The sequence below is a fragment of the Zingiber officinale genome, chromosome 5B (genome assembly GCF_018446385.1).
Source record: "Zingiber officinale cultivar Zhangliang chromosome 5B, Zo_v1.1, whole genome shotgun sequence".
NCBI classification, from domain to species: Eukaryota; Viridiplantae; Streptophyta; class Magnoliopsida; order Zingiberales; family Zingiberaceae; genus Zingiber; species Zingiber officinale.
This window is the reverse complement of record NC_055995.1, coordinates 80,240,693-80,253,120: the sequence shown is the minus strand read 5'-3', so window position 1 is coordinate 80,253,120 and position 12,428 is coordinate 80,240,693. Positions and strand designations below refer to the sequence as shown.

Here is a 12,428-nt window from a genome sequence, read left to right as displayed (position 1 = left end):
TAAACTATATTTTTTGAGTTAAAATTAAGAAATTTTATTTGATAATCAATTGTAGATGTTTGAACATGCTTCAAGTTAATATATTATAAACCTTGTAGTTTAATTAATTTGAGTTAAAAGTTGTAACTCTCAAACCTTCTACCAATTTTACTTTGATCCTATTTCCATCTTGCTATGATCCTATCACTCATAGTACGATGCACGATTCGAGATCGATTGGATGTTTGGATCATAAGATCATCCAGAATCACGATTTGGCAAACCATGGGATCTTACAATCTAGAATCACAATTTTACAAACCATGTTCTGACCCCGTGGTTTACTTATATGTTTACTTTCTTTCGTATAATTTGGAATGGACTCTAAGGTATTGAGCATAATCATCATTTTTACTATAATGATCAAAACATGCAAATTTATGTAGATAATTCATGAGAAAAACAAGTCCATTTGCATGAAACAGACGTTGAATAACTCAAAATACTGCCATTTTTTTTTCTGAAACGAAGCATGCACATTCAGTGTTCGATCACATCTGGAGAGAGAAGAAACTAAATTGCGATTCAGAGAAGGAGAAGAAGAAGAAGAAGAAAGGCACCACAAAACAGAATAAAGAAAATGAATTGAAATCGCCACCAGCCTCATCGAGTTCTTCTCCTGTGCTTTGTTTTTTTTCTCTGGTTTAGCAGCTTGAGACAGAGGATGGCGGAGATGGGGAAGGTGATAAGGCGGCAGACGCGATCCAGGGAACGCGGCCAACGAGAGGCCTTCACGTGTCCCCGCCGCCGTCACATCTGCTGCAGCCACCGCCCCAGCTGCGTGGGGTTGACGACGCCGGCCACGTGGGCGCCGCCGCGCATCACCAGGTGCGACGCCTCCGCATACCTCACCGCCGGCGGCGGCGGCGGCGGCGAAAGCCCGATGTCCTTCTTTTCCTTCCGGTCCGGTTCGGGCGGAGCGGACCGAGTCAGGTCCCACCGGCTCCCGAACAGCGACCCGCGCGTGAGGAACTCGTGCGCGAGGAGGCCGGCGAGGAGCCGGTTGTCGCTCCGCTTAGCTGGCTTCCCCAGCTCGGCTTCATCGGACGGCTCGCGGTCTTTCCGCTTCCTCGTTGCGCCAAGTGTCGGCGACTGGCTCGACATGGCTCGTGCCGCCTCCGATGCGCGCCACGTCAGCGCGCCGAAAGAGGAGATTGGATGTAACCGACTGCAATTTAAAATAATATATAAAAATAAGGAAAAAAATAGTAAAAAAAAAGAATTTCACTGTAAAAAAATGAAAAAAAAAATTACGGCGACGGTGGCCGGGCTCGGCCAGATCCCAGCGATCGCCGGAGGGAAGAGGCGATTCGTAAGGAGAAATACAGAGAGAGAAAGAGAGAGCGAGCGCGAGAGGAAGCGAGAAAGGGAAGAGATTTTGGTTGTGTATTGGGGAGCCTTGTTATATAGCGGAGCCTGACTCGCATTTGTCCCTTTGAATACGCATTATTGCCACTCTGCCATTTTAGTATGACGAAAATGGGCTCCATCGTGTCCTGTGCTTGCGGTTCGATTGGAATTTGACTGAGTCCGGTCCGACCCGGAATCAGATGGCGACGAGGATGGATTAGGTAAAGGCAATTGGGGAATGGGTAAACTTGTCAATTCGCGCACCCGAGATGAGAATGCATTGGGGAAGTCTGGAAGGGCAACATCGTCAATTCACAGCGAAGGTATGGCGAGTGGTGGTGAGGAGACGGTATCTTTCGGTGGAGCCCATGGGCGCAGCGTTTCATTTCGATACCTATTGCACCTTCCTTTCCAGATAATTACGAAATTGCCATTATCAACCGAATTGAAGTACACCAGCCTCGTCACTGGACAGACACGGCGGCCCCACCAGTAGGGAATTCTCGCTCGGTTGATAAATAAACAAGAGACGGGGGAGTCAGGTAGGGCCCACAAGACGTCGGACTCGATCAACCAATCCTCATAGAGAAAGATAGTATTAAAAGATTATATAATATACTTAAAAAAATCAATTAGCAATAATAACCCTTCAACAATTTCAAAATGCCAATACAAATTGATTCGACAAGACAAATTTGATGTTAATTTAATCCTAGTTTTTAACTTTAATAAGATCACTTATTGACATCTGAGTCCACTGTGAATCAGATGAAGCAAACAAGAACAGCAAACAACAAACCATTGATGAATCAAAGGATGCTTGCTAATACATGCACTGATCGAAAAAAAAATACAGGGAGAATGGTTCAACGAACCAATGGGAAAAGAGACTACCAATCTAAAGTACAACAGTTATTACATCTCATGGCAATGGCAAGTACCAGCACAAAGAAGAAAATCTGATAGATATTGATAACTATTAGCCTATAAGATTTGGCAAAGTGCATTTCTTTTGAGAATGTCCTAAAAGATGACATCGACCACACTGAACTACACGCTTTGGACGCTTCAAACTTTCCAATCGAAGAACCTTCTTTTTTGGCCGACCGGGTGGACGACGAGTTTTTGGTGGCCGTATGATTATAGTTGAGTTGCCATTGCTGCCTTCTGGGCCCTCTGCCACCTCTTTCCACAGATTTCTATCTGCGATGGGGTATATTGGTTGAGAGTATGTCTCTCTGTACTTCTGGACACTGAAGCATTCATGAGCAAATAGCCGCACATCATGACCGCAGGATAGGAGAGCAGCAGCAGCATGTGCACATGGTATGCCATATATTTGCCATCGGCGACATGAACATGTTCGCGATTGTATATCAACTATATTGGTTCTCTCAGTTGATACAATTTCAAACTCCACTTTGTTCGCTCGGAGAACTTGATAACAAACTGAATCTGAACTAGCTTCTGAAATAATTTTCTCAGCAGAAGGCACAAGAACTGAGGCCAGCGATAAAGCAACAAGGTGACGATCATTGAACCAGCTGGTTAATTGGTTGCGGATGTGTTCCATCATTTGCACAATGGGAAGCTCATGGCCTTCGAGTGCCAAATTGTACAGAGCTTCAGTAATGGCCAGAGCAAAGTGGCCATACCGAATCCCCTCAAAGTAGGCAACCGCCCATAGATTGGGTGGAAAACGTTCGAACCAGTGTCTGACATCCTGGACTTCCATCATTTCATTTACTATAGCCTGAAAATCAGCTGCTGTAAGAGCATAAAAAGCATTCCAGAAGAGATTGACAAGCTTTGAATTTTTGAACTCATCTCGGAAGCTGTCCGTAACATAACGCAAGCAAAATCCATGCAAAGCATTTGGGAAATTGTATTCAATGGCCTGTACAATGCCTTTCTCTCTGTTAGACAATATCGTCAACACAGGCATCTTATCTGTATTTACTCCAAGAAGCTTCCGCAACTCTGTCACAAACCACATCCAATTGTCATCATTTTCTGCATCGACAATGGCAAATGCCAAAGGGAAAAGCATATCTTCAGCATCGACAGCTGAGGCACAGAACAATGTCCCTAAATACTTTCCTCTAAGCTGTACCCTATCAATTTCCAAGAGAGGTCTGCAGGAGTAAAGAAAACCATAAATTGATGCACGGTAGGAAATAAACAAACGGTGGAAGCAATTTTCCGAACCCACAGCAGAAACTACTGCAATACTCCCTGGATTGGTTTTCCGAATTTGGTCACAGTATCCAGGAAGAAGGCGATATCCATCCTCTAGAGTGCCATGGACAGCAGCTAGGCTTCGCTCCTTTCCCCTCCACGCTTGCATATAAGACACAGCAACTCCATGCTGCTCCCGGATGTCTTGCAATATCTCCTTTGGTTTATACTGTGGATTATCTCTTACTCGAGATTCGACAGATCTTGCTACCCACCCAACTGTCGCTTGCTGGTGATGAAGGTTGTGAACCCCTTCACATGTGTGCTCACCATGCAAGGTTCTGATCGAGAATGTTAGCACACCTGGACATTTAGCCACATGAACCCGCCAAGGGCAACCATCCTTTGAGCACCTAGCTATAAACCTACTCCGATCAGATTTCACAATCCGAAGCTCAAAATGTAATGCTATTGCAATATCCTTCAATGTTCTTCTGCATGTTTCCACATCAGGAAATTCTTGACCAATGACCAGAGAGTAGTCTGCAGCAATTAGATCGTGATCCTGATGGGCCATGGACACTAACTAGGACAAACTTAGGCTCTCCTTCTCATCCAGTTAAACATTCAACAAAAAATGAGAATTTTGACAATCACTGACAGAGCACCTCAACAGCCTGTGATCACTAATCTAATTCAGAAAAACAATACTCCATAGCTCAAAATGTCTACCCTTCTGCATGCAAAACTGAAATCCTAAGTCTGGCAACAAGCAAGCCCTGATGGAAGTGAAAATACTGATAGCTACTGTCAAATAAATCAAACGGCAAACACAATAAACTTGAACGAAATTCTGGAAAAAATTACTAGTTTTTTGTTAACCTAAACGTCGACATAAATCTATAAGCAAAAATATTGGTCCACGACAAAAGTTACAAACTTTTACCATCAGAAGTGATCACAAAATGCTATAAAGACTTTAATGGAAATTATACTATCAACTCATAGCCAAGGAATGTGGAAAAGTCACTTTTCAACAAACATACTGCGAACATGATCAGAACACAAAAGAACAAACTCGAAACTTGGGAACCAAAAGCAAAATAAACTGAAGTAATTGAACAACATACAACTCCATTAGAATCCAGCACAGGAAACCCAACAATACTCACGAGAAACAAAAACCCTAGAAACAGGCATACCTATTCAAAGGAGAAGGCTGCGCCAGGAAGATCCAAATCTGTCGCACAAAGTAAAAAAAGAACCACACCAGGACGCTTCCAATCGAGATCAAAAGACAAAATTTAGCTCCGGACTCGCCGACGAGCGATCGAAAGGGCCGGAGGAGGAGGAGGAGAGGAGAAAGGAAAGGAAGCGGAAGCGGAAGGGTGGAATAGTACGGAAGATTTGCTTCAGATTACTTAAATACCCTCCAATCCCCTCGATCGATTATCGGTCCAATCGAACCCGAACCGGCCCGGAACCGGACCGCGATCATCTCGTTCCATTCCGAATCGGATCAAATTAAGATAAATATATTCTAATTTTTTTTAGTATAATTATATTCGGAAATATAAAATTGAGTAATATTGTACTTAAAAAAAAAAAAAAAAAAATATGATCCTATGAATATTTTTTACCGGTCATCAGGATAAACATGTGACGATCAAAATTTATATAAATATGTAATTGGGATTCGAACTATGAGTACCCGATAGACAACTTAGATATCCTACCGCGGCACATGACTACTTAAACCCAATTCGAGTAATATTGTACTAATGATTAACGAAAATGATGCTTAAAGTTTAATTAAATTAAAATTATACGAAGAAATTGTTGTTAATGATGTATCGTTTAGACCCGGTACCTCCGGGGAAACACGGGCGAAGAATACCACAAGATCGAGAAAGGGAAGGCAAAAGCCGGCGGCGGGATCGAGAATGCAGCGATACGGTCAGACTTCTCTTCTGTTGTCCTTCTCCTCCAAATCCAGGTACTGTTTTCTAGTTCCTTCTCTATTTTTGGTTTCATCTCTGGCGGGTCTTGTTTGAACGAGGAGAAATCTGTGTGATTGCATATGATTTAGGGTTTCGGATGAGGATCGCGCTACAGTATCTTCCAACAAGCCTTCAGTGTCATTCTCCGAGTACTTGAATCGAAAGGTCACCAAGACTAGCAGCAGATCAGTTAAGGTATTTCACTTCGTAGCAAAGATGCGTTTTTTTTAATGATGTTTGAATAATGGAAAAGCGACTTGAAAAATCAGGAGAAGAAAACTTGCTTCGCGACAATTGTGCCTGCCAACTATGATTTGACAAGTAAACGAGTTGGGGATTGTGAAAGCTTTGTTCTTCACGACCAAATTTTCCGTCAGTTTAAGGTCTCAGAGAAAAAGGAAGAACCAGGGGAAATGGCTGAACTAGGTGAAACGATAGGTTATCAACCAGAACCAGCTTTTGGAGGCGGTGAAGTTTCTAGGAAAAGAAAGAACACATTAGATGATCCTTCAGGTTTGTCTAGCTGACTGATAAAAAGAAAATTACTCTCTTACATGAATCATCTCCTGCTGGTAATATTTAATGTCGACTATTATGCTCGTGGCTTCTGGTATTCAGCAATTTTTTATGAAATTCATTGTGAAGACCACAAAGTCGATTTGAAAACATGATGCAAATTTAGCATTGGACAATTGAATTTGAAAAAGTACTTTTACCATGCATAGAAAAGAAAACATGATAAAAAGTTTCTGATACTACCTTTTCTTTTACAATTGTTTAGTTTCTTGCATTGTTTGATCACAGTTTGTTCTCACTAGGGACATGCATTTTGAATCTAGTCACTCAATTTTAGTCTTTGTGGAAACAAAAAAAAAAAAAAAAAAAACCCACCTAGTGAATGTTAGTCTACCAAAGAATCTAATTTTATCTTACAGTGTTAAAAATGTGTTTTTCTCTTCTGTTCTTATTTACTTTGTTTTTTGTTTCTTTTACCTAACTTGAACCATGTCCATCCCTTTACTTTGTTGTTTGTTTCTAAAAAAAATATCTTGTGTTCTTGATGTGTGCTTTGCTTAATCTATTATCAGTGGTTTTTCTCATCTTCTTTTACACAAGTTTGTGCTTACAGGATGGAATTGACGGGCAAGAGAATAGTTATTTAGGAATAAAATAGGAAGATATTTTCCTTATTGGCTCATGGAATATCAATTCTAATAGATTAGAATCAATATTCATGAGATTGATAGAATGAAATAGCTAAGAAGAATTGAGATGGAATAGTAATTTTGTCGGAATTGATTTCCAATTCGATATTTTAATTAAATGCAGGCATAGCTATTTTGTGAAAAATTCGCAATGAATGGAATAACTATTCCTGAGAACAAAAAATGATGTTAAAGAAATAATTAGTCCATTGGACAATCTAAAATGTATATCATACGGTTAATAGAGTCCTTCTGGATCCAAATGATAATCATTTGTGTGCTAGGTACACAAATTCTCTAATCCAAACACAGATTCTAGTGCCTATGAGAAACAAACAAAATGATACAAAACGACTTGTTTTGCTGATTTTTATTTTCATTTTTTTACCTTTATTTCTAGCCCTAACATTCTTGATTTTCACGGATGAAGAGAGCAGGTAATGATCATTCTTGTTTCCAAATTAAACCTTGCCAGAAGGTTCTTCTAGCATCATTATTGTGCAATTTTCTATAGAATTGCATTCTCATTCTTCCATAAGCTTTGACAATTTTCTCCATTGTCATTTTATTTTTCAGTTTGTGAAAAAAATCATACTTAAAGTTTGTGTCAGTCTCAAAATCTGTAGTTTATTTTTCACATTTGAGTTCCTCAGGTTCTAGTATAAAGAAAACAGCTCGAAAATCTTTGGTTGTCATTGGCAACGATTCAAAGCCCTGGTTATATGGAAGAGAGAAGAAAATAATGGGCAAGAGTACCAAACACTTATATGATCACTGTAAGCTAACTCTAATTCTGCCTTCCAACAGGTACTCGAAAATGTTTCACAAATGTTACCAAATCTTTTAACCTGTAACTATACATTCTTAGATGCAAATGGAAGTGGATGGTGGGATTGCAACCGGGAAGGTATTGATAGCGAAGAAGTTGGCTGCAATGAAACATGGGAAGGAATTGGATCGACCACTTTGGGAGGTCTGGAATGGCATTAATCAAACTCTCAAGTCCATATTGAAATAGATGAGGTCTGCTATTTCACTGTTTCATGGATGACAGTCTAATTTAGTAGTAGATGTTGGTAATCTTCTTGAATCAATTGGTGCTCTGTTTTGAACTCTTGTGCTGTCCTTGTAAATTATCAATGATATTATGTTTTGTGTTGAACATGTATATTTAGATGTTATGTGACAATTTTAGAAGGTAGTTAAGTTGATTGGTTCATTAATCGTTTTCAAGTCATAAATCTCATTATTCAAGTTATAAAAAGAATTAAATAAGGATAGAATTTATGAAAATATCCATCAAATTACCCGATCCCTATGATTTTTTAATTTTTTTTTGCTTTTTAAATATGTAATTTATATTTATTATAATTTGTATTATGTTGTTTCACTAACAATATATACCTATAAAATAAAGAGCAAAAAATAAAAAAGACATTTATTTTTTTATTAGAATACTTCTGATCAATACTAATACTAATATACTGACTATGATTAACATTTATTGTAGTAATTATAGTTCATCGTTTTTATAATATAAATATTTCATATTTATTTAATATTAGTCAACATTATATATTTATATTATAATAATTACAAATCATATTTGTTATAAAATAGACAATTTATCTACAATTAATACTAGTTAGTATTATGAAAATATGTAAAGGCGGAATGAGTCACTCTTTTGATAATAAATAAAAATGGTATTTAACCATTCTCATAAAAAGGGTGCTTTTTAAATTTTAATCCAGAAAAAAATCATATTATATAGTCCTAAAGTGAATGTGTAATAAGCCCCTACGTAGGGGTATAAATGATCTAAGTTGCTCATGAGCTATTAGGGTTTCGGCTCAAAAAAATTCGTTCGATTAAATTAACAAGCCAAGATTGAGTCAGATTTCGAGCTCGAAAATATTATTGAGCCGAATTTGAGCTTAACAGTATTTGATTCGTGAGCTCGCGAACATATTCGTTTATATGTTTACAAATATGTTTGTTATATATATATATATATATATATATATATATATATATATATATATATATATATATCACATAAATAATAAATATAATAATATATTATTAATTATTATACCTAATTACCTGAAATGAGCTCGAACTAAGCTCGTTTAATTTATAAATGAATTTTTTTCGATCCGAGCTTGAGCCGAACTTGAGCTATAAATTTTATTACGATCCGAGCTCGAGCTTAAGAACTAAAGCTCGAATCAAAGTCGAGCCGAACTCAAACTTAGGGATAACGAACCAGGCTCAAGCTTGAGCCTCTTACTGTTCAGCTTAGCTCGGCTCATTTACAGCTTTACCCCTACTGATTGACATAGTTAGTACCTACATAAGTGGTTACTCTAATATGTCTTGAAGTTAATTTTCTATAAGTATAAAATATCTCATTGGATGCTTAACTTCTCCTATACAAATTATTGTTGTGGATGTTGGTTGCTACTCGGAAAACCTATAGGTTCCACTGTACAAAAATTTTGTACAAAGGTCTGAACCTTTTCCTAGCTACCATGTGTTCTTTTAAATTAAATTTTTGATCGCCTGCGGAACTTAACACGTTTGATCCAAAACTTAATCTATTTGTTCTTTTAGGTTTTGACTTGGATCTCCTGCGGAACTTAACACGTTCGACCCAAGTCTCCTTAAGTTATTAATTCCATTAAATATTAATTTCCATAAAAGGTTCCCAGTACTGACGTGGCGAGGCACGTGGCCTTCTTGGATATGGGAGCAACCACCACCGACTAGACAAAACCTTTAATAGAAAGCTAATATTTAATTTCCTAAAATAACTTTAGGTTAACCAAAGAGAGCAATCAAATCACAAGGAAAAGAAAGAAACAAAAGAACACAACTTCGAAAAAACATATTCGAAATTCTAGAACGTAAGCCTCTTGTATTTGGTATTATTTCCATAAATAACTAGCATGATGCGGAAATAGAAATTACTAGTTATACCTTGTAGAAAAAACCTCTTGATCTTCTACCGTATTCCTCTTCTAACCTCAGACGTTGTGTGGGCAATGATCTTCCGAGACGAGAAACCACCAACCACCTTCTTCTCCTCCAAGCAAGGTTCGGCCACAAAGGAAGAACTTTACCAAAGAAGAAAATCAAAATACTAACCAAGCTCCAAGAGATGCTAGCTTTCTCTCCTTCTTCTTCTTCTTCTCCAAGTAGTATCCGGCCACCACAAGAACTCCAAGAAAGATGAAGTATTCGGCCACCACAAGAGGAAGAGAAGGAGAGGGTAATGGCCGGCCACAACACCAAGGAAAAAGGGAGAGAAAACAATAGAGGTTATTTCTCATGAAGGCACCCATACCCCTTCTTTTATATTCCTTGGCCTAGGCAAATTAGGAAATTTATTTACAATAAAATTTCCTTAATTTCCTTGACATGATTTATTTGAGAAAAATAAAATAAAATTTCCCAAATAAACTCTAATGGCCGGCCACATCAAGAGGAAGCAAATTGGACAAGTTTCAATCAACAATTAAAACTTTCCTTATTTGTTTCCGGAAATTTTAAAAAAATAAAATTTCTCTTTAAAAATATCTTTATGGTTAATAAAAGGAAATATCTATAATTTTAATTTTATTAACATGTGAATAATTTTAAAGAGAAAATAAAATCTCTCCAATCTACAAATAAGGAAAGAGATCTAATCTCTTTCTTTAATCTTTTGTAAATCTTTTACAAGAGAGATATTTTAATTTTAATTCTCTTTAAATTATATCTACCACATAATAAAAATTAAAATTAAATTTCTTTTTAATTTATTTTGGCCGGCCCTACTAGCTTGGGTTCAAGCTAGGGCCGGCCACCCAATTTTATACCTAGGCCGGCCCTAGCTTGATCCCAAGCTAGCTTGGCCGGCCCCTATTGGGTGGGTATAGGTGGGTATAAAACTCTATAAATAAGAGGCTACGATAGGGACCGAGAGGAGGAATTGGTTTTGGTCTCCCGATAAAATTAAGCATCCCGTGTTCGCCCCGAACACACAACTTAATTTTATCAATGATAATTCATTCCACTAGAGAACTATCATTGAACTACCGCACCAATCCCAAATTACATTTTTGGGCTCCTTCTTATTATGAGTGTGTTAGTCTCCCTGTGTTTAAGATATCGAATGTCCACTAATTAAGTGAGTTACTGACAACTCATTTAATTAATGTCTAAGTCCAAGAGTAGTACCACTCAACCTTATCGTCATGTCGGACTAAGTCCACCTGCAGGGTTTAACATGACAATCCTTATGAGCTCCTCTTGGGGACATTATCAACCTAGTATCTCTAGGACACAGTTTCCTTCTATAATCAACAACACACACTATAAGTGATATCATTTCCCAATTTATCGGACTTATTGATTCATCGAACTAAATCTCACCCATTGATAAATTAAAGAAATAAATATCAAATATATGTGCTTGTTATTATATTAGGATTAAGAGCACACACTTCCATAATAACCGAGGTCTTTGTTCCTTTATAAAGTCAGTATAAAAGAAACGACCTCAAATGGTCCTACTCAATACACTCTGAGTGTACTAGTGTAATTATATAGTCAAGATAAACTAATACCTAATTACACTACGACCTTCTAATAGTTTGTTCCTTTCCATTCTGGTCGTGAGCTACTGTTTATAATTTATAAGGTACTGATAACATCATCTTCTGTATGTGACACCACATACTATGTTATATACAATATAAATTAAATGAACAACTACAAACAAATGTAGATAATTAGACCAAATGTGATTCTTTATTCATAATGAATGTTTACAAAGCTTAGGCTTTCAGTATACACTCAACAATCTCCCACTTATACTAATGACTGTTGCCATATCTTCTACCATACATCCGATTCCCATTCCCTCCACATGCCGATCGAAAGCTTTGGAAGGGCCTTAGTGAAAGGATCCGCCAGGTTATCCGATGCAATCTTGGCGATGACAACTTCTCCTCGCTCACGATATCTCTTATCGGTGGTACTTGCTCTATATGTTTACTTGCCTTATGGGCTCGTGGTTCCTTCGAGTTTGCAATAGACTATTTATCACAATAAATTGTGATGATTTTGGGCAAACCAGAATCACATCTAAGTCCATTAGAAAGTTCCTGAGCCATACTGCTTCTTTAGCTGCCTCAGGCTGCTACATACTTCGCTTCCATGGTTGAGTCCGAAACGCATTGCTAACACTCCTCCATGAAATGGCTCCACCTCCTAAAGTAAACACATAGCCCGATGTAGACTTATCCCTATCCGATTGGAAATCAAAATCTGTAACCCACAGGGAGCGGATCGTCTGCTTGTAAACTAGCATATAATCTCTAGTCCTTCGTGTACTTTAATATATGCTTACCGCAGTCCAATGTCCTTGTCGGTTACCCGATATCTCCTGACCATGCCCACGGTAAAAGATATCAGGTCTCGTACATAGCATTGCATACATTAGGCTTCCCACAAAGCATAAGGAACTGCTTTCATGTCCTCTATCTCTTTCGATGTCTTTGGAGACATCTCTTTAGATAGAGCTACTCCATGTCTAAAAGGTAAGAAACCTTTCTTGGAATCCTGCATGCTAAAACGAGCAAGGATTGTATCTATATATGAAGCTTGG

At 38.0% G+C, this 12,428-nt stretch overlaps 3 protein-coding genes across 7 annotated transcripts; 1 reads left to right on the top strand and 2 right to left on the bottom strand.

The window, feature by feature from the left end:
- Window positions 1-450: 450 nt before the first annotated feature.
- Window positions 451-1,412, bottom strand: LOC121987540. The gene is made up of 2 exons (XM_042541299.1): window positions 1,294-1,412; window positions 451-1,207 (listed from the first exon to the last, which is right to left on the bottom strand). Exon 2 carries the CDS (start codon window positions 1,141-1,143, stop codon window positions 790-792), a length of 354 nt encoding a protein of 117 aa, XP_042397233.1. The 5' UTR covers window positions 1,144-1,207; window positions 1,294-1,412; the 3' UTR covers window positions 451-789.
- A 759-nt stretch (window positions 1,413-2,171) lies between these two features.
- On the bottom strand, window positions 2,172-4,956 carry LOC121984662. 5 transcript variants are annotated; one of them, XM_042537724.1, is made up of 2 exons: window positions 4,770-4,956; window positions 2,172-4,374 (listed from the first exon to the last, which is right to left on the bottom strand). In XM_042537724.1, the coding sequence occupies exon 2, from the start codon at window positions 4,142-4,144 to the stop codon at window positions 2,369-2,371; it is 1,776 nt and encodes a 591-aa protein (XP_042393658.1). In that variant the 5' UTR covers window positions 4,145-4,374; window positions 4,770-4,956; the 3' UTR covers window positions 2,172-2,368. The 5 variants fall into 5 exon arrangements, with proteins under 5 accessions (XP_042393658.1, XP_042393660.1, XP_042393657.1 ...); XM_042537726.1 differs by having other exon boundaries at window positions 2,172-4,364; XM_042537723.1 differs by having other exon boundaries at window positions 2,172-4,346.
- Window positions 4,957-5,411: 455 nt separating this feature from the next.
- On the top strand, window positions 5,412-7,940 carry LOC121984661. Its single transcript, XM_042537722.1, has 5 exons — window positions 5,412-5,563; window positions 5,657-5,762; window positions 5,837-6,080; window positions 7,426-7,548; window positions 7,641-7,940. The coding sequence occupies exons 1-5, from the start codon at window positions 5,511-5,513 to the stop codon at window positions 7,760-7,762; spliced, it is 648 nt and encodes a 215-aa protein (XP_042393656.1). The 5' UTR covers window positions 5,412-5,510; the 3' UTR covers window positions 7,763-7,940.
- Window positions 7,941-12,428: the final 4,488 nt, after the last annotated feature.